This window comes from Dendropsophus ebraccatus, chromosome 13 (genome assembly GCF_027789765.1).
Source record: "Dendropsophus ebraccatus isolate aDenEbr1 chromosome 13, aDenEbr1.pat, whole genome shotgun sequence".
NCBI classification, from domain to species: Eukaryota; Metazoa; Chordata; class Amphibia; order Anura; family Hylidae; genus Dendropsophus; species Dendropsophus ebraccatus.
In genome coordinates this window covers 79,999,477-80,019,749 of record NC_091466.1, presented here as the reverse complement: position 1 = coordinate 80,019,749, position 20,273 = coordinate 79,999,477, and the positions used below count along the sequence as shown (strand labels likewise).

Genomic DNA, 20,273 nt, shown 5'->3' with positions numbered 1-20,273 from the left:
CAAATACCCCGAAACTGCAGTCTGTGGATGGATGCCTAGCCTTGGTAACCCTTGTCTTATGTCGTTATACTCGCCACAGAGTTAGACTTTGACTCACAGGGGCCACCCTGGTGTTTCCCTATTTAGGTCCCAAAGCTCGCAACAGAGTGAGGACCTGAGGGACTACGTATCAGGGTGGTTTGGTGCTCTCCCCACTAGGAGGCGCCCCTTGGCAATGGGCTTCCTTCTCTGGAGAGAGGGAGATCTGGCTATTCCCGTGTTTTGAGACTCGTAACTGAGGCTCCACGGACCCCTTATACATATATATATACTGTAGTCATGTGACTCCCGGCCCAGCATTACACTTATTCATTCTTCCTCTTTTATGTTTTGTGTTCACAGGACAATGAAGCGTCAGAAGGTAAAGACGGGCGGCCGTGCCCTGGCCAAGCTGCAGAGGAAGGGCATCCGAATCACCGGCAGGTGGAAGCCCATCACCCTAGACCCCACCGCGCTGGGCGAGGGGCAGATGGAGGAGATCATCTGCTTCGAGGAGCTGACAGACTATCAGATGGTCAGGACCTCCAAGGAGCTGGAGAAAGAAGGGCGGAAACGGAAGCGCAACACTGGGGAGGAAGAAGCGCCGGGGGAAGAAGGGCGAAAACGGAAGCGCAACTCCGAGGAAGAGGAGGGAAGAGTCTCCAGGAGCAAGAAAAACAAAAAACGCAGGAAAAAGATGGAAGCCGAGAAGTTGAGAGAAGAATCTGAAGACGAGATGGAAGAAACGTTACAGGAGGAGGAGGGGGAGGGGGAGGAGATGGCCGCACCTGATGAAGAGGAAAGAGGAGGCGAGGAAAAACCACAACTAGGGAAGAACAAGAAGAGGAAGAAGAAAAAACCAAAGGCTAAAGGAGAGCAGAGGCCGGAAGAGGCCGCGAGCACCAAACCCGGCAAGAAGACCAAGAACTGGGCGGCCGCGGCCTTAGCCGGTGCGGGGGGGAAAGAGGTGGACGTCAGCGCCTGGAAGGATCTCTACGTCCCTCCCCCCGTCCTCCGGGCGCTCAGCCACTTAGGGTTCTCCACCCCCACCCCCATCCAGGCCCTGACCCTGCCGTCCGCCATCCGCGACAAGATGGATGTCCTGGGGGCTGCAGAGACAGGTGGGGGTCCCGAATGTACACAGGACTGTAGACATGAGGTGGCTCTACTACATGTAACACCCAGATAACCAGGAGAGCGCTGAGACCCCCGTGATGAATACAGGAGCACACACACGGGGGTCCGCACATTGCTCAGCGCTGTAGATGATGTGGGGGTCTGCAGATTGCTCAGCGCTGTAGATGATGTGGGGGTCCGCACATTGCCCAGCGCTGTAGATGATGTGGGGGTCCGCACATTGCCCAGCGCTGTAGATGATGTGGGGGTCCGCACATTGTCCAGCGCTGTAGATGATGTGGGGGTCCGCACATTGCTCAGCGCTGTAGATGATGTTGAGGTCCGCACATTGCCCAGCGCTGTAGATGATGTGGGGGTCCGCACATTGCCCAGCGCTGTAGATGATGTGGGGGTCCGCACATTGTCCAGCGCTGTAGATGATGTGGGGGTCCGCACATTGCTCAGCGCTGTAGATGATGTGGGGGTCCGCACATTGCCCAGCGCTGTAGATGATGTGGGGGTCCGCACATTGTCCAGCGCTGTAGATGATGTGGGGGTCCGCACATTGCTCAGCGCTGTAGATGATGTTGAGGTCCGCACATTGCCCAGCGCTGTAGATGATGTGGGGGTCCGCACATTGCTCAGCGCTGTAGATGATGGGGGGGTCTACACATTGTCCAGCGCTGTAGATGATGTGGGGGTCCACACATTGTCCAGCGCTGTAGATGATGTGGGGGTCCGCACATTGCTCAGCGCTGTAGATGATGTGGGGGTCCGCACATTGCTCAGCGCTGTAGATGATGTGGGGGTCCGCACATTGCTCAGCGCTGTAGATGATGTGGGGGTCCGCACGTTGCTCAGCGCTGTAGATAATGGGGGTCTTGTCATTTCAGGAAGCGGTAAGACACTCGCCTTTGCCATCCCCATGATCCACGCTGTACTGGAATGGAGGAAGGTTCAGGAACGTGGGGCATCAGGAGGAGAGGAGAAGGGCGACACAGAGACTGACAAGGCTGAGAGTCTGCAGGAGGACGGCGAGGAGGAGGCTGAGAGTCTGCAGGAGGACGGCGAGGAGGAGGCTGAGAGTCTGCAGGAGGACGGCGAGGAGGAGGCTGAGAGTCTGCAGGAGGACGGCGAGGAGACGGACAAGGCTAAGAGTCTGCAGGAGGACGGCGAGGAGGAGGCTGAGAGTCTGCAGGAGGACGGCGAGGAGACGGACAAGGCTGAGAGTCTGCAGGAGGACGGCGAGGAGGAGGCTGAGAGTCTGCAGGAGGACGGCGAGGAGGCAGACCAGGCTGAGAGTGAGGAGGAGGATTATTCCACCATTGGCTGCGTGAAGGTCGTGAAAGACGTCGATGTCAATTTTAACTCTGCTCCACCACAAATGGCTGACGCCAAGCGGCCCCTGCTGGGACTGGTGGTGACCCCGACGAGAGAGCTGGCCGTACAGGTCAGACACCATATTGACGCTGTGGCACGGTTCACCGGTAAGATTCCTATATTTATATTCTCTCTGCCGCTGGCATTGGCTCCCTGAAGTCTTAGTGCGCCGATCACTTCCGGAGGGCGTCAGGATACACAGATTACCCCACAGGTGGGCGCTCCTCCTCCTCTGATGCCAGTGGGCTCCGGCTCTGCCGTAATACAGTGCAGTCTGTGGCACCTCTGGGAGTTCCGTCCTTCAGCCGCAGCAGAGGAGGACCGAGCACCTGCAGGTACACTTTAAGGGGACGCGCATCATCATCATCATCATCTCAGGGGGCTCAGGTGATTTCCATACTGGGTGGGCTCATTCACTTCAGAGGAACCAAGCTGCAAACCCCATCCAGACTGGAGACAGGAGGGGGCGCTGTTTCATAGAGAAATTGCCATGTGTTTCTAAGCCCGGATAACCCCTTTAACTCCAAGTGACTGGGTTCTGATTGTTGTATCTGAGCGGCAACTCCCAGCATGCCCTGTAGAATTGAAAGATGTCTATGTCCCCAACCAGTGGCTCTCCGTGTCCCGGCATGCTGGGAGTTGTAGTTTTGCTGCAGGTTGGAGGATTATTTTGGCCACGGTTCCACATTGGAATTTCCAGATCCCAGAAGTTGTAATCCAGCTTTCCCAGACTCCTGAGAGTGATACAGAAGTAGAGGGAGGATGGGGGTTGGCATCTTCCTGTGGTAACGGTTCTGGTTCTTCTTCCAGGGATAAAGACTGCCATTGTGGTGGGGGGGATGGCCCCCCAGAAGCAGCAGAGGGTCTTACACCGCAGGCCGGAGATCGTCATTGCCACGCCGGGGCGGCTTTGGGAGATGATAAAGGAGAAGCACCCGCACCTGTGTAACCTGCGCCAGCTCCGGTGAGGACCAGCATGGCCGCCATTACACTCTCTATCACCCAGCTTTCCCAGACTCTGCACTGATCCATCTCTTCCCTGTTACATTTCTGACCATGAGCACATTGGCTGATCACTACTCCTTTATCATATGGAGCATTCAGGAGTCCAGGAAAGCTGAGTGGCTGTTAGAGGACCTGATGTCCCAGAGGGAGACCTGGGAGCTTTGGCTGTACAGATCTCTAATGTCTGCCATGTCCGCTCCCACAGCTATTGCCACCCAGATTTACTGTATACTTTACTTCTATATACTGCTGCATAACTATCTATATACTGCTGCCTATCTAGTCAGATGGGTGACATGATGGTGGGAGGGTGGGTGCCCCCAGCCGAGTTGTCACCCTCCTTCCTGTTGTCTCGTTGCTGCAGGTGTCTGGTCATAGATGAGGCGGACAGGATGGTGGAGAAGGGTCACTACGCTGAGCTGTCGCAGCTGCTGGAGATGCTGAGCGACTCGCACTATCACCCCCAGAGACAGACCTTTGTCTTCTCGGCCACCCTCACCCTGATCCACCAGGCCCCGAGCCGCCTCCTGCAGAAGAAGAACTACAAGAAGATGGACAAGGAGGGGAAGCTGGAGAGTCTGATGGACAAGATCGGCCTGAAGGGGAAGCCCAAGGTGATCGACCTGAGCAGGAGGCAGGCCACGGTGGAGACGCTGAGCGAGACGCGGATCCACTGCTCCTCCGAGGAGAAGGATCTCTATCTCTACTACTTCCTGCTGCAGTACCCGGGCCGCACCATGGTGTTCGCCAACAGCATTGACTGCATCAAGAGGCTGACCTCCCTGCTGGGCATCCTGGAGTGTAACCCGCTGCCCCTCCATGCCAACATGCACCAGAAACAGCGGCTCAAAAACCTGGAGAGATTCGCCGAGCGGGAGAGGTGACCATTCTTATTATAGGGCTCCTAGCAGCACAGAGTATTTCAGGAGAGGAGTGTACGGACCCCATAAGGACACAGTGTTGTGTAGGGGGTCATCTTCTGAATTGTTACTTGTATTCTTCTTACAGCTGTGTCCTCCTCACTACTGACGTTGCTGCCCGAGGACTGGACATCCCCAACATCCAGCATGTCCTCCATTACCAGGTACAGTCCCAGCCCTGAACCCCAAAACCTCTCACCTTCTGTATTATACTCCAGAGCTGCACTCACTATTCTGCTGGTAAAGTCACTGTGTACATACATTACATTACTGATCCTGAGTTACATCCTGTATTATACTGCAGAGCTGCACTCACTATTCTGCTGGTGGGGTCACTGTGTACATACAGGATGTAACTCAGGATCAGTAATGTATTATATTCCAGAGCTGCACTCACTATTCTGCTGGTGGGGTCACTGTGTACATACATTACTGATCCTGAGTTACATCCTGTATTATACTCCAGAGCTGCACTCACTATTCTGCTGGTGGGGTCACTGTGTACATACATTACTGATCCTGAGTTACATCCTGTATTATACTCCAGAGCTGCACTCACTATTCTGCTAGTAAAGTCACTGTGTACATACATTACTGATCCTGAGTTACATCCTGTATTATATTCCAGAGCTGCACTCACTATTCTGCTGGTGGGGTCACTGTGTACATACACTACATTACTGATCCTGAGTTACATCCTGTATTATACCCCAGAGCTGCACTCACTATTCTGCTGGTGGGGTCACTGTGTACATACATTACATTACTGATCCTGTATTATACTCCAGAGCTGCACTCACTATTCTGCTGGTGGGGTCACTGTGTACATACATTATATTACTGATCCTGTTATATACCCCAGAGCTGCACTCACTATTTCCTTGCAGGTCCCCAGGACATCAGAGACCTATGTGCACCGCAGCGGTCGGACGGCTCGGGCCTCTAGTGATGGACTCTCGTTGCTCCTGATCGGTCCGGACGATATGATCAATTACAGGAAAATCCTTAGGACTCTGGAAAAGAACGAGGAGCTGCCGATCTTCCCTGTGGAGGCGAAATGCATGAACGGGATTAAGGTGGGAGCGGTGTGATGTGTAGTCAGGTGATGTAGCAGAGCTGTGTGACCGGCTCACGGATGGCTGTGGTCAGGTGATGTAGCAGAGCTGTGTGACCGGCTCATGTAGAGCTGTGGTCAGGTGATGTAGCAGAGCTGTGTGACCGGCTCACGGACGGCTGTGGTCAGGTGATGTAGCAGAGCTGTGTGACCGGCTCATGTACGACTGCGGTCAGGTGATGTAGCAGAGCTGTGTGACCGGCTCATGTACGACTGCGGTCAGGTGATGTAGCCGAGCTGTGTGACCGGCTAACGGACGGCTGTGGTCAGGTGATGTAGCAGAGCTGTGTGACCGGCTCACGGCCGGCCGTGGTCAGGTGATGTAGCAGAGCTGTGTGACCGGCTCACAGACGGCTGCAGTCAGGTGATGTAGCAGAGCTGGGTGACCAGCGGAGTCATGTGTTCATCTTTTCTCCAACCAGGAACGAGTCGATCTGGCTCGGCAGATTGAGAAGATGGAATATTTCAACAGTAAAGCGAAGCAGCAGAACTCCTGGATCCAGCAGGCGGCCGAGGCCCTCGACATAGAGCTGGACGATGACGACTTGATAGGTAAAACCCTTCAAACACAGACCCTCAGAGCTGCACTCATAATTCTGCTTGCTTATTAGTGTGCACTGCACCTTCTATAGGATGTAATGGAAGCAGAACTGTGACTGGAGTATATGTGTTATACTATAACTCCCATCATGCCCTCTCTGGGCTTAGATACATTGGTGGTGCACTGACACGTTGTCGCTTCTCCATCTAGGAGGGAAGCAGGATGCCGAGGTGGACGCACAGAAGCAGAAAGCCTTGAAGATGATGAAGAAGCAGCTGAAGAGACTCCTGTCCCAGCCCATATTCAAGAACTTCATGAAGACCAAGTACCCAACACAGAGCGGCCAGCTGCCCCTGCCCAGCCTGCCGCTTAGCAGAGCCGAGAGCGCGCTGCACACCCTGTCCGAGCACAAGTCCAAGAAGGACAAGAGGAAACGGAAACCCCGACATTAATAACTCTATAGCCTGGGCTGTATCTGCCACCTCTGTGTGTGGGGGCGCTGTGTATAGCCCGGGCTGTATCCTCTACCTCTGCCTGCGGGGGCGCTGTGTATAGCCTGGGCTGCCTGTGGGGGCGCTGTGTATAGCCTGGGCTGCCTGTGGGGGCGCTGTGTATAGCCTGGGCTGCCTGTGGGGGCGCTGTGTATAGCCTGGGCTGCCTGTGGGGGCGCTGTGTATAGCCTGGGCTGCCTGTGGGGGCGCTGTGTATAGCCTGGGCTGCCTGTGGGGGCGCTGTGTATAGCCTGGGCTGCCTGTGGGGGCGCTGTGTATAGCCTGGGCTGCCTGCGGGGGCGCTGTGTATAGCCCGGGCTGTATCCTCCACCTCTGCCTGCGGGGGCGCTGTGTATAGCCTGGCCTGTATCCTCCACCTCTGCCTGCGGGGGCGCTGTGTATAGCCCGGGCTGTATCCTCCACCTCTGCCTGCGGGGGCGCTGTGTATAGCCTGGCCTGTATCCTCCACCTCTGCCTGCGGGGGCGCTGTGTATAGCCCGGGCTGTATCCTCCACCTCTGCCTGAGAGGGCGCTGTGTATAGCCCGGGCTGTATCCTCCACCTCTGCCTGCGGGGGCGCTGTGTATAGCCTGGCCTGTATCCTCCACCTCTGCCTGCGGGGGCGCTGTGTATAGCCCGGGCTGTATCCTCCACCTCTGCCTGAGAGGGCGCTGTGTATAGCCCGGGCTGTATCCTCCACCTCTGCCTGCGGGGGTGCTGTGTATAGCCTGGCCTGTATCCTCCACCTCTGCCTGCGGGGGCGCTGTGTATAGCCCGGGCTGTATCCTCCACCTCTGCCTGAGAGGGCGCTGTGTATAGCCCGGGCTGTATCCTCCACCTCTGCCTGCGGGGGCGCTGTGTATAGCCCGGCCTGTATCCTCCACCTCTGCCTGCGGGGGCGCTGTGTATAGCCCGGGCTGTATCCTCCACCTCTGCCTGCGGGGGCGCTGTGTATAGCCCGGGCTGTATACTCTACCTCTGCCTGCGGGGGCGCTGTGTATAGCCCGGCCTGTATTCTCCACCTCTGCCTGCGGGGGCGCTGTGTATAGCCCGGGCTGTATCCTCTACTCTGACTGAGAGGGCGCTGTGTATAACCTGGCCTGTATCCTCCACCTCTGCCTGCGGGGGCGCTGTATATAGCCTGGCCTGTATCCTCCACCTCTGCCTGCGGGGGCGCTGTGTATAACCTGGCCTGTATCCTCCACCTCTGCCTGCGGGGGCGCTGTGTATAGCCCGGCCTGTATCCTCCACCTCTGCCTGCGGGGTGCTGTGTATAGCCCGGCCTGTATCCTCCACCTCTGCCTGCGGGGGCGCTGTGTATAACCTGGCCTGTATCCTCCACCTCTGCCTGCGGGGGCGCTGTGTATAGCCCGGGCTGTATCCTCTACCTCTGACTGAGAGGGCGCTGTGTATAGCCTGGCCTGTATCCTCCACCTCTGCCTGCGGGGGCGCTGTGTATAGCCTGGCCTGTATCCTCCACCTCTGCCTGCGGGGGGCATACACAGAGCTGCTGTATACACCCATAGCAGAACCACAGCACCCAGCACGCCCTGACAGGTTGGAGGTGAGGGATCAGCAGAGATGATCAGTCTGTAGATCCGGGATTCCTCATTACTATCATATTCGTTGTATAAATCATAAAGTGACAATTTATTCATAAACTCATCAGAGCCGCTATCTGACATTTACTACATAGTATGAGGTCCATTATAGGAGATATCCGCCATCTTCCAGAAACAGCACCACCCCTGTCTTCAGGTTGGGTGTGATACTGCAGCTTAGTTCCATGGAAGGGAATGGAGCTAAATTGTTATACACAACCCAGGACAGGGGTGGCGCTGTTTCTGGAAGGAAGTATCTATGTTGTTCTAATCCTGGATAAATCCTGTGCTGAGTGCTGGAGGACACACATGCTCAGTCACTGTCCCATCCACCTAATGTGCTGCGTGCTGGAGGACACACATGCTCAGTCACTGTCCCATCCACCTAATGTGCTGAGTGCTGGAGGACACACATGCTCAGTCACTATCCCCCTCCACCTAATATGCTGAGTGCTGGAGGACACACATGCTCAGTCACTGCCCCCTCCACCTAATATGCTGAGTGCTGGAAGACACACATGCTCAGTCACTGTTCCCTTCACCTAATGTGCTGAGTGCTGGAGGACACACATGCTCAGTCACTGTTCCCTTCACCTAATGTGCTGAGTGCTGGAGGACACACATGCTCAGTCACTGTCCCATCCACCTAATATGCTGAGTGCTTGGGGACACACATGCTCAGTCACTATCCCCCTCCACCTAATATGCTGAGTGCTGGAGGACACACATGCTCAGTCACTATCCCCCTCCACTAGATCCAAACCTGAACTTTCAGCATGTGATTAGCGGTGGCTGCTGAAGTTGGATAAAGCTCTAAGCCTATGTGGAAAACACGGATATAGTTATTGGCTGTATCCATGTTTTCCAGACAACCTTAGAGCTTTATCCAAGTTCTGCAGCCCCAGCTAATCAAATACCGAACGTTTAGGTTCGGATCGACTCGAACCCAGTTCGCTCATCTCTACCCTCGACCGAATGTGCTGAGTGCTGGAGGACACACATGCTCAGTCACTATCCCTCCACCTAATGTGCTAAGTGCTGGAGGACACACATGCTCAGTCACTGCCCCCTCCACCTAATGTGCTGGAGGACACACATGCTCAGTCACTGCCCCCTCCACCTAATGTGCTGAGTGCTGGAGGACACACATGCTCAGTCACTGCCCCCTCCACCTAATGTGCTGAGTGCTGGAGGACACACATGCGCAGTCACTGTCCCCTCCACCTAATGTGCTGAGTGCTGGAGGACACACATGCTCAGTCACTGTCCCCATCCACCTAATGTGCTGAGTGCTGGAGGACACACATGCTCAGTCACTGCCCCCTCCACCTAATGTGCTGAGTGCTGGAGGACACACATGCTCAGTCACTGCCCCCTCCACCTAATGTGCTGACTGCTGGGGGACACACATGCTCAGTCACTGTCCCTCCACCTAATGTGCTGGAGGACACACATGCTCAGTCACTATCCCCCTCCACCTAATGTGCTGAGTGCTGGAGGACACACATGCTCAGTCACTGTCCCCATCCACCTAATGTGCTGGAGGACACACATGCTCAGTCACTGTCCCTTCCACCTAATGTGCTGAGTGCTGGAGGACACACATGCTCAGTGACTATCCCTCGACCGAATGTGCTTAGTGCTGGAGGACACACATGCTCAGTCACTATCCCTCCACCTAATGTGCTAAGTGCTGGAGGACACACATGCTCAGTCACTGTCCCTCCACCTAATGTGCTGAGTGCTGGAGGACACACATGCTCAGTCACTGCCCCCTCCACCTAATGTGCTGAGTGCTGGAGGACACACATGCTCAGTCACTGCCCCCTCCACCTAATGTGCTGGAGGACACACATGCTCAGTCACTGCCCCCTCCACCTAATGTGCTGAGTGCTGGAGGACACACATGCTCAGTCACTGCCCCCTCCACCTAATGTGCTGAGTGCTGGAGGACACACATGCGCAGTCACTGTCCCCTCCACCTAATGTGCTGAGTGCTGAAGGACACACATGCTCAGTCACTATCCACCTAATGTGCTGAGTGCTGAAGGACACACATGCTCAGTCACTGTCCCCATCCACCTAATGTGCTGAGTGCTGGAGGACACACATGCTCAGTCACTGCCCCCTCCACCTAATGTGCTGACTGCTGGGGGACACACATGCTCAGTCACTGTCCCTCCACCTAATGTGCTGGAGGACACACATGCTCAGTCACTATCCCCTCCACCTAATGTGCTGAGTGCTGGAGGACACACATGCTCAGTCACTGTCCCCATCCAGCTAATGTGCTGGAGGACACACATGCTCAGTCACTGTCCCTTCCACCTAATGTGCTGAGTGCTGGAGGACACACATGCTCAGTCACTGCCCCCTCCACCTAATGTGCTGAGTGCTGGAGGACACACATGCTCAGTCACTGCCCCTCCACCTAATGTGCTGAGTGCTGGAGGACACACATGCTCAGTCACTGTCCCCTCCCCCTGATGTGCTGAGTGCTGGAGGACACACATGCTCAGTCACTGATCAGACTCTCCTGCAGCTCTATGGATAATACATGGAACCAATAAATAATGATGCTGAGACCCTTTAAGAGGTAGTGTGATGCAGCCCCTTCCTGCTCCCTGTGGAGGAGCACCGGGTGTGGAGAGGCGGAGTTACCCTTTAGGATCAGTCCGGTATAGCAGAGAGTAATGGTTCTGTCTGTACAGCATATAGAGGCGGGAGTCACATCCCTCCGGGAGGAGCTGCTGCTTTATGGCGCTGCCGTCCACGGTCACGTACTCGACCATCAGCGGAGTGTCCAGCGCCTGGGTGAGTGCGGTGATCTGTGGTCGCACTCCGCCATCATGGGCTCCACCTTCTAGAAGGAACAAGAGGCAGAGTCATATAGCAGGAAGGGTACAGGATCTGTCCCCTAGGGGGCGCTGTGTGCAGAAACCCTGGACTACACAATTACACAGCGCCACCCCTGTCCTGGGGTTCTATCTGGTATTGCAGTTCTATCTACATATATACGTATATACAGCATTAAGTGACCTCAGCACAGAACTCCTCCAGGCGCGGCCCGGCTCCGGAGGAAGGCGGAGGTGACCAGTCTCAGGTAGCGGACGGCGCTGTCAGACACTTCCGGATGGTTGAACGCTCAGGAGGTGACACACCGACCCCTCACTCCCTGCCGCATCTACAAGACTGAGAAACAGAGTTCAGCTCCTGAGCAGCTGCTAGAATATTCCAACTAGAAATAAAGCCTATAAAATGGGGAGTTTTGTTTTTCTGCTTCCTGCTGTGATGTCACTGCTGCTTCACCTCCTCCCCTCTCACAGCATAGGCTGCAGCTGCATCCTCCCCTCTCATAGCAGTTACTGCAGCTGCATCCCCCTCCTCCCCTCTCATAGCAGATACTGCAGCTGCATCCCCCTCCTACCCTCTCACAGCAGATACTGCAGGTGCATCCCCCTCCTCCCCTCTCACAGCATAGACCGCAGCTGCATTCTCCCCTCTCATAGCAGATACTGCAGGTGCATCCCCCTCCTCCCGACTCACAGCAGATACTGCAGCTGCATCCCCCTCCTCCCCTCTCACAGCAGATACTGCAGCTGCATCCTCCCCTCTCACAGCAGATACTGCAGGTGCATCCGCCTCCTCCCGACTCACACCAGATACTGCAGCTGCATCCCCCTCCTCCCCTCTCACAGCAGATACTGCAGTTGCATCCCCCTCCTCCCCTCTCACAGCATAGACTGCAGCTGCATCCTCCCCTCTCACAGTAGATACTACAGCTGCTTCCCACTCCTCCCCTCTCACAGAAGATACTGTAAATGCATCCACAGCCTCCCCTCTTACAGCATATACTGCAGCTTCACCCCCCTCCTCCCCTCTCACAGCAGATACTGCAGATACATACCTCTTCTCCCCTCTTAAACCATATACTGCAGCTGCATCCCCCTCCTCCCCTCTCACAGCATATACTGAAGCTGTATCCCCCTTTCCCCCCCTCATAGCAGATACTGCAGCTGCATCCCCCTCCTCCCCTCTCACAGCATAGACTGCAGCTGCATCCTCCCGTATCATAGCAGATACTGCAGCTGCATCCCCTCCTCCTGACTCACACCAGATACTGCAGCTGCATCCCCCTCCTACCCTCTCACAGCAGATACTGCAGTTGCATCCCCCTCCTCCCCTCTCACAGCAGATACTGCAGTTGCATCCCCATCCTCCCCTCTCACAGCATAGACTGCAGCTGCATCCTCCCCTCTCACAGCAGATACTGCAGCTGCTTCCCACTCCTCCCCTCTCTCAGCACATACTGTAACTGCATCCACCTCTCCTCTGACAGCATGCACTGCAGCTGCATCAGCCTCCTCCCCACTCACAGCAGATACTGCACTGAATCCCCCTCCTCCCCTCTCACAGCATATACTGCAGCTGCATCCCCCTCCTCCCCTCTCACAGCATACGCTGCAGCTGCATCCCCCTCCCCTCTCACAACATATACTACAGCTGCATCCCCCTCCTCCCCTCTCACAGAATATACTGCAGCTGCATCCCCCTGTGCAGTTATAACACCATTATGCAGCTATTCCTAAAGGTCACAGGTGAGCACGGCTTCAGAGGATCTATATACTGCTGTATACCCAAATCGCATGGAGAGAGAGATCCAGGGGAGGTCTGATAGACGGCCAAGGACAGACCACGTCCTCTGACACAGCAAGCTCTGCAGTTTTCTGTGGGTCACATGACCCAGGAAAGGTAATGAAGCACATAGATGCAGCTGAGCTGGGATGAAGCAGATGGCGCTGTAGGATCAGTGATGTGAGGGACAGGGTTACATGATGTCCTGGCTACTTACTGGCTACTCGTCTCCGCTCCGTAACACCCGCTATACCTGGAAGGACAAACAGGTGAGTACGGACAATAGACGGCCACATCCCCACAGTCTGTGAGAGCGGAGCGTCCACTCACCTGAGCGCCTCCTCCGCTCTACTGGCCAAAGACTCCAGGAGAGCGAAGCCCAGAGCCCTATAGAAGCAGCTGCCATCCGCACACGTCCTCCGTACGGCCCCGTACCGTCCCTGCAGACCCTGAGCGAGCCAAACCGTGAGACTACAACTCCCAGCATGCTCTGAATAGATCCTACCTGTAATAGCTGCTGATAGTCCGGCTGGCTGCGGTGTTCTTCTATAAACAGCGCAATGTCATACTTCTCCGATACCAAATCCCAGCAGCGGTCCTGGAAGAAGGCGGATCATAGACTGTCAGGCCCTGTCCCTCCAGCAGGTGGCGCTGTCCCATCAGTCCTGGAAGGCGGCGGATCATAGACTGTCAGGCCCTGTCCCTCCAGCAGGTGGGGCTGTCCCATCAGTCCTGGAAAAAGGCGGATCATAGACTGTCAGGCCCTGTCCCTCCAGCAGGTGGCGCTGTCCCATCAGTCCTGGAAGAAGGCGGACCATAGACTGTCAGGCCCTGTCCCTCCAGCAGGTGGCACTGTCCCATCAGTCCTGGAAGAAGGCGGATCATAGACTGTCAGGCCCTGTCCCTCCAGCAGGTGTCGCTGTCCCATCAGTCCTGGAAGAAGGCGGATCATAGATGGTCAGGCCCTGTCCCTCCAGCAGGTGTCGCTATCCCATCAGTCCTGGAAGAAGGCGGACCATAGACTGTCAGGCCCTGTCCCTCCAGCAGGTGGCACTGTCCCATCAGTCCTGGAAGAAGGCGGATCATAGACTGTCAGGCCCTGTCCCTCCAGCAGGTGTCGCTGTCCCATCAGTCCTGGAAGAAGGCGGATCATAGATGGTCAGGCCCTGTCCCTCCAGCAGGTGGCGCTATCCCATCAGTCCTGGAAGAAGGCGAATCATAGACTGTCAGTCCCTGTCCCTCCAGCAGGTGGCGCTATCCCATCAGTCCTGGAAGAAGGCGGATCATAGACTGTCAGTCCCTGTCCCTCCAGCAGGTGGCGCTGTCCCATCAGTCCTGGAAGAAGTCGGATCATAGACTGTCAGTCCCTGTCCCTCCAGCAGGTGGCGCTGTCCCATCAGTCCTGGAAGAAGGCGGATCATAGATGGTCAGGCCCTGTCCCTCCAGCAGGTGGCGCTATCCCATCAGTCCTGGAAGAAGGCGAATCATAGACTGTCAGTCCCTGTCCCTCCAGCAGGTGGCGCTGTCCCATCAGTCCTGGAAGAAGGCGGATCATAGACTGTCAGTCCCTGTCCCTCCAGCAGGTGGCGCTGTCCCATCAGTCCTGGAAGAAGTCGGATCATAGACTGTCAGTCCCTGTCCCTCCAGCAGGTGGCGCTGTCCCATCAGTCCTGGAAGAAGGCGGATCATAGATGGTCAGGCCCTGTCCCTCCAGCAGGTGGCGCTATCCCATCAGTCCTGGAAGAAGGCGAATCATAGACTGTCAGTCCCTGTCCCTCCAGCAGGTGGCGCTGTCCCATCAGTCCTGGAAGAAGGCGGATCATAGACTGTCAGTCCCTGTCCCTCCAGCAGGTGGCGCTGTCCCATCAGTCCTGGAAGAAGTCGGATCATAGACTGTCAGTCCCTGTCCCTCCAGCAGGTGGCGCTGTCCCATCAGTCCTGGAAGAAGGCGGATCATAGACTATTAGACCCTGTCCCTCCAGCAGGTGGCGCTGTCCCATCAGGCTCCAGCTGCTTTGCACACAGCCCTATGGAGGCGCTATAGGGTAGGTTAGCGGTCACTGACAGCGACCAAAGCGAATGGGAAGGAAGAAACAGGGCGCCTGCTGGGGCAGAAGAACTACAACTCCCATCAGTCCTGGACAGCCAGCGCAGGCATGATGGGAACAAATGACACAGACTGTAACAATTCAATACAATGCATAATAACATAATAAAATATAACAATATATTAAAATGTAACAAGGACCCCCCCCCAATACACGCAGGCACCACTACTCCCAGCATACAGCCTCAGCCTCCATGACATGCTGGGAGGTGTAGTACATGACAGCCAGAGATAACAGTAAGACGCACCAACCATGTCCGCTCCGCTCTCTCTTCCTGATCCCCCAGCATGCTCCTCCCTGGCTCCGCCCCATACTCTGGCCCCTCCCTATGCTCCACCCACTGTCCACACTACACAGGAAGCCTCACTCATCTACAGTCATTTATTAGGAAAAACAACTCCCAGCATGCCTGGCGGCCACCGGATCTCGGGCACAACTGGCTATGTCCAATGTATCAGTCTGGAGCTCACAGAGCATTGTCTACACTGGATACAGCTGAGCAGGACTAGCTATATACAATGTATCAGTCTGGAGCTCACAGAGCATTGTCTACACTGGATACAGCTGAGCAGGACTAGCTATATACAATGTATCAGTCTGGAGCTCACAGAGCATTGTCTACACTGCATACAGCTGAGAGCAGGACTAGCTATGTACAATGTATCAGTCTGGAGCTCACAGAGCATTGTCTACTCTGAATACAGCTGAGAGCAGGACTAGCTATGTACAATGTATCAGTCTGGAGCTCACAGAGCATTGTCTACACTGGATACAGAGCAGGGCTAGCTATGTACAATGTATCAGTCTGGAGCTCACAGAGCATTGTATACACTGGATACAGAGCAGGGCTAGCTATGTACAATGTATCAGTCCGGAGCTCACAGAGCATTGTCTACACTGGATACAGCTGAGAGCAGGACTAGCTATGTACAATGTATCAGTCTGGAGCTCACAGAGCATTGTCTACACTGGATACAGCTGAGCAGGACTAGCTATGTACTATGTATCAGTCTGGAGCTCACAGAGCATTGTCTACACTGGATACAGCTGAGAGCAGGACTAGCTATGTACAATGTATCAGTCTGGAGCTCACAGAGCATTGTCTACACTGGATACAGCTGAGAGCAGGACTAGCTATGTACAATGTATCAGTCTGGAGCTCACAGAGCATTGTCTACACTGGATACAGAGCAGGGCTAGCTATGTACAATGTATCAGTCTGGAGCTCACAGAGCATTGTCTACACTGGATACAGCTGAGAGTAGGACTAGCTATGTACAATGTATCAGTCTGGAGCTCACAGAGCATTGTCTACACTGGATACAGAACAGGGCTAGCTATGTACAATGTATCAGTCTGGAGCTCACAGAGCATTGTCTACACTGGATACAGAGCAGGGCTAGCTATGTACAATGTATCAGTCTGGAGCTCACAGAGCATTGTCTACACTGGATACAGAGCAGGGCTAGCTATGTACAATGTATCAGTCTGGAGCTCACAGAGCATTGTCTACACTGGATACAGAGCAGGGCTAGCTATGTACAATGTATCAGTCTGGGGCTCAAAGAGCATTGTCTACACTGGATACAGCTGAGAGCAGGACTAGCTATGTACAATGTATCAGTCTGGAGCTCACAGAGCATTGTCTACACTGGATACAGCTGAGCAGGACTAGCTATGTACAATGTATCAGTCTGGAGCTCACAGAGCATTGTCTATGGACAGGACTAGCTGCTATGTACAATGTATGGGGTCACATTAATGATTCCCTGTCTGAAGTTTTGGAGATTTCATTGCTGGATTCCGACACTCATCCCTGCGCTCCCACATCACTCTCCACCCGTCCCATAGACTCCATGGTCAGGCAGATTCCACCATCCACCTAAATAATGAAAGGGACCCTATATGGGGATCCTATATATGAAGAGACCCTATAGACCTAGGGGCCCTATATATGAAGAGACTCTATAGACCTGGGGATCCTATATATCAAGAGACCCTATAGACCGGGGGATCCTATATATGAAGAGACCCTATAGACCTAGGGGCCCTATATATGAAGAGACCCTATAGACCTGGGGGCCCTATATATGAAGAGACCCTATAGACCTGGGGATCCTGTATATGAAGAGACCCTATAGACCGGGGGATCCTGTATATGAAGAGACCCTATAGACCAGTGGACTCTATATATGAAGAGACCCTATAGACCGGGGGACCCTATATATGAAGAGACCCTATAGACCTGGGGATCCTGTATATGAAGAGACCCTATAGACCTGGGGATCCTGTATATGAAGAGACCCTATAGACCAGGGGATCCTGTATATGAAGAGACCCTATAGACCGGGGGACCCTATATATGAAGAGACCCTATAGACCGGGGGATCCTGTATATGAAGAGACCCTATAGACCGGGGGACCCTATATATGAAGAGACCCTATAGACCAGGAGACTCTGTATATGAAGAGACCCTATAGACCGGGGGCTCCTATATATGAAGAGACCCTATAGACCGGGGGACTCTATATATGATGAGACCCTATAGACCGGGGGACCCTATATATGAAGAGACCCTATAGACCGGGAGACTCTGTATATGAAGAGACCCTATAGACCAGGGGACCCTATATATGAAGAGACCCTATAGACCAGGAGACTCTGTATATGAAGAGACCCTATAGACCGGGGGATCCTGTATATGAATATACAGAGACCCTATAGACCGGGGGATCCTGTATATGAAGAGACCCTATAGACCGGGGGATCCTATATATGATGCGACCCTATAGACAGGGGGATCCTGTATATGAAGAGACCCTATAGACCAGGGGACCCTATATATGAAGAGACCCTATAGACCGGGGGACCCTATATATGAAGAGACCCTATAGACCGGGGGATCCTGTATATGAAGAGACCCTATAGACCGGGGGATCCTATATATGATGCGACCCTATAGACAGGGGGATCCTGTATATGAAGAGACCCTATAGACCAGGGGACCCTATATATGAAGAGACCCTATAGACCGGGGGACTCTATATATGATGAGACCCTATAGACCGGGGGACCCTATATATGAAGATACCCTATAGACCGGGGGACCCTATATATGAAGAGACCCTATAAACCAGGGGACCCTATATATGAAGAGACCCTATAGACCTGGGGGCCCTATATATGAAGAGACCTTATAGACCTGGGGGCCCTATATATGAACAGACCCTATAGACCGAGGGCTCCTATATATGAAGAGACCCTATAGACCGGGAGACTCTATATATGAACAGACCCTATAGACCGGGGGATCCTATATATGAACAGACTCTATAGACCGGGGGATCCTATATATGAAGAGACCCTATAGACCGGGGGATCCTATATATAAACAGACTCTATAGACCGGGGGATCCTATATATGAAGAGACCCTATAGACCAGGGGATCCTATATATCAAGAGACCCTATAGACCGGGGGACCCTATATATGATGAGACCCTATATATGATGAGACCCTATAGACCGGGGGTCCTATATATGAAGAGACCCTATAGACCGGGGGATCCTATATATGAAGAGACCCTATAGACCGGGGGATCCTATATATGAAGAGACCCTATAGACCTGGGGACCCTATATATGAAGAGACCCTATAGACCTGGGGGCCCTATATATGAAGAGACCCTATAGACCTGGGGATCCTGTATATGAAGAGACCCTATAGACCGGGGGATCCTGTATATGAAGAGACCCTATAGACCGGGGGATCCTGTATATGAAGAGACCCTATAGACCAGGGGACCCTATATATGAAGAGACCCTATAGACCGGGAGACTCTGTATATAAAGAGACCCTATAGACCGGGGGACCCTACATATGAAGAGACCCTATAGACCGGGGGATCCTATATATGAAGAGACCCTTTAGACCTGGGGCTCCTATATATGAAGAGACCCTATAGACCAGGGGACCCTATATATGAAGAGACCCTGTAGACCTGGGGCTCCTATATATGAAGAGACCCTATAGACCTGGGGGCCCTATATATGAAGAGACCCTATAGACCGGGGGACCCTATATATGATGAGACCCTATATATGATGAGACCCTATAGACCGGGGGTTCAATATATGAAGAGACCCTATAGACCGGGGGATCCTATATATGAAGAGACCCTATAGACCGGGGGACCCTATATATGAAGAGACCCTATAGATTGGGGGATCCTATATATGAAGAGACCCTATAGACCGGGAGACTCTGTATATGAAGAGACCCTATAGACGGGGGATCCTGTATATGAAGAGACCCTATAGACCAGGGAACCCTATATATGAAGAGACCCTATAGACCGGGAGACTCTGTATATGATGCGACCCTATAGACCGGGGGATCCTATATATGAAGAGACCCTATAGACCGGGGGATCCTATATATGAAGAGACCCTATAGACCGGGAGACTCTGTATATGATGCGACCCTATAGACCGGGGGATCCTATATATGAAGAGACCCTATAGACCGGGGGATCCTATATATGAAGAGACCCTATAGACCTGGGGCTCCTATATATGAAGAGACCCTATAGACCGGGGGACCCTATATATGAAGAGACCCTATAGACCTGGGGCTCCTATATATGAAGAGACCCTATAGACCTGGGGATCCTATATATGATGAGACCCTATAGACCTGGGGCTCCTATATATGAAGAGACCCTATAGACCAGGGGACCCTATATATGAAGAGACCCTATAGACCGGGGGACTCTATATATGAGACCCTATAGACCGGGGGACCCTATATATGAAGATACCCTATAGACCGGGGGACTCTATATATGATGAGACCCTATAGACCGGGGGACCCTATATATGATGAGACCCTATAGACCGGGGGACCCTATATATGAAGAGACCCTATAGACCGGGGGATCCTGCATATGAAGAGACCCTATAGACCAGGGGACCCTATATATGAAGAGACCCTATAGACCTGGGGATCCTATATATGAAGAGACCCTATAGACCTGGGGGCCCTATATATGAAGAGACCCTATAGACCTGGGGGCCCTATATATGAAGAGACCCTATAGACCGGGAGACTCTATATATGAACAGACCCTATAGACCGGGGGATCCTATATATGAACAGACTCTATAGATTGGGGGATCCTATATATGATGAGACCCTATAGACCGGGGGGTCCTATATATGAAGAGACCCTATAGACCGGGAGACTCTGTATATGAAGAGACCCTATAGACCGGGGGATCCTATATATGAAGAGACCCTATAGACCGGGGGACCCTATATATGAAGAGACCCTATAGACCTGGGG

At 53.7% G+C, this 20,273-nt stretch overlaps 2 protein-coding genes across 3 annotated transcripts in view; one reads left to right on the top strand and one right to left on the bottom strand.

Annotated features, from left to right (window-relative positions):
* DDX24 (DEAD-box helicase 24) overlaps nucleotides 1-8,259 on the top strand; it is a 21,916-nt gene extending 13,657 nt beyond the window's left edge. For both annotated transcript variants that reach the window (XM_069951073.1, XM_069951074.1), the window contains exons 2-9: nucleotides 382-1,139; nucleotides 2,028-2,621; nucleotides 3,325-3,478; nucleotides 3,884-4,399; nucleotides 4,528-4,603; nucleotides 5,327-5,515; nucleotides 5,976-6,105; nucleotides 6,305-8,259. In XM_069951073.1, the coding sequence (XP_069807174.1) occupies nucleotides 386-1,139; nucleotides 2,028-2,621; nucleotides 3,325-3,478; nucleotides 3,884-4,399; nucleotides 4,528-4,603; nucleotides 5,327-5,515; nucleotides 5,976-6,105; nucleotides 6,305-6,546 (2,655 nt within the window). In that variant the 5' untranslated portion in view covers nucleotides 382-385 and the 3' untranslated portion in view covers nucleotides 6,547-8,259. The remainder of the gene's footprint in view (nucleotides 1-381; nucleotides 1,140-2,027; nucleotides 2,622-3,324; nucleotides 3,479-3,883; nucleotides 4,400-4,527; nucleotides 4,604-5,326; nucleotides 5,516-5,975; nucleotides 6,106-6,304) is intronic.
* On the bottom strand, nucleotides 8,217-16,786 carry OTUB2 (OTU deubiquitinase, ubiquitin aldehyde binding 2). Its single transcript, XM_069949701.1, is given in 9 exon segments — nucleotides 8,217-11,015; nucleotides 11,018-11,048; nucleotides 11,225-11,249; nucleotides 11,251-11,331; nucleotides 11,333-11,377; nucleotides 13,038-13,073; nucleotides 13,151-13,269; nucleotides 13,326-13,418; nucleotides 16,757-16,786. Coding segments are annotated over 9 exon segments (633 nt in total). The 3' UTR covers nucleotides 8,217-10,842.
* Between the last annotated feature and the right edge of the window lie 3,487 nt (nucleotides 16,787-20,273).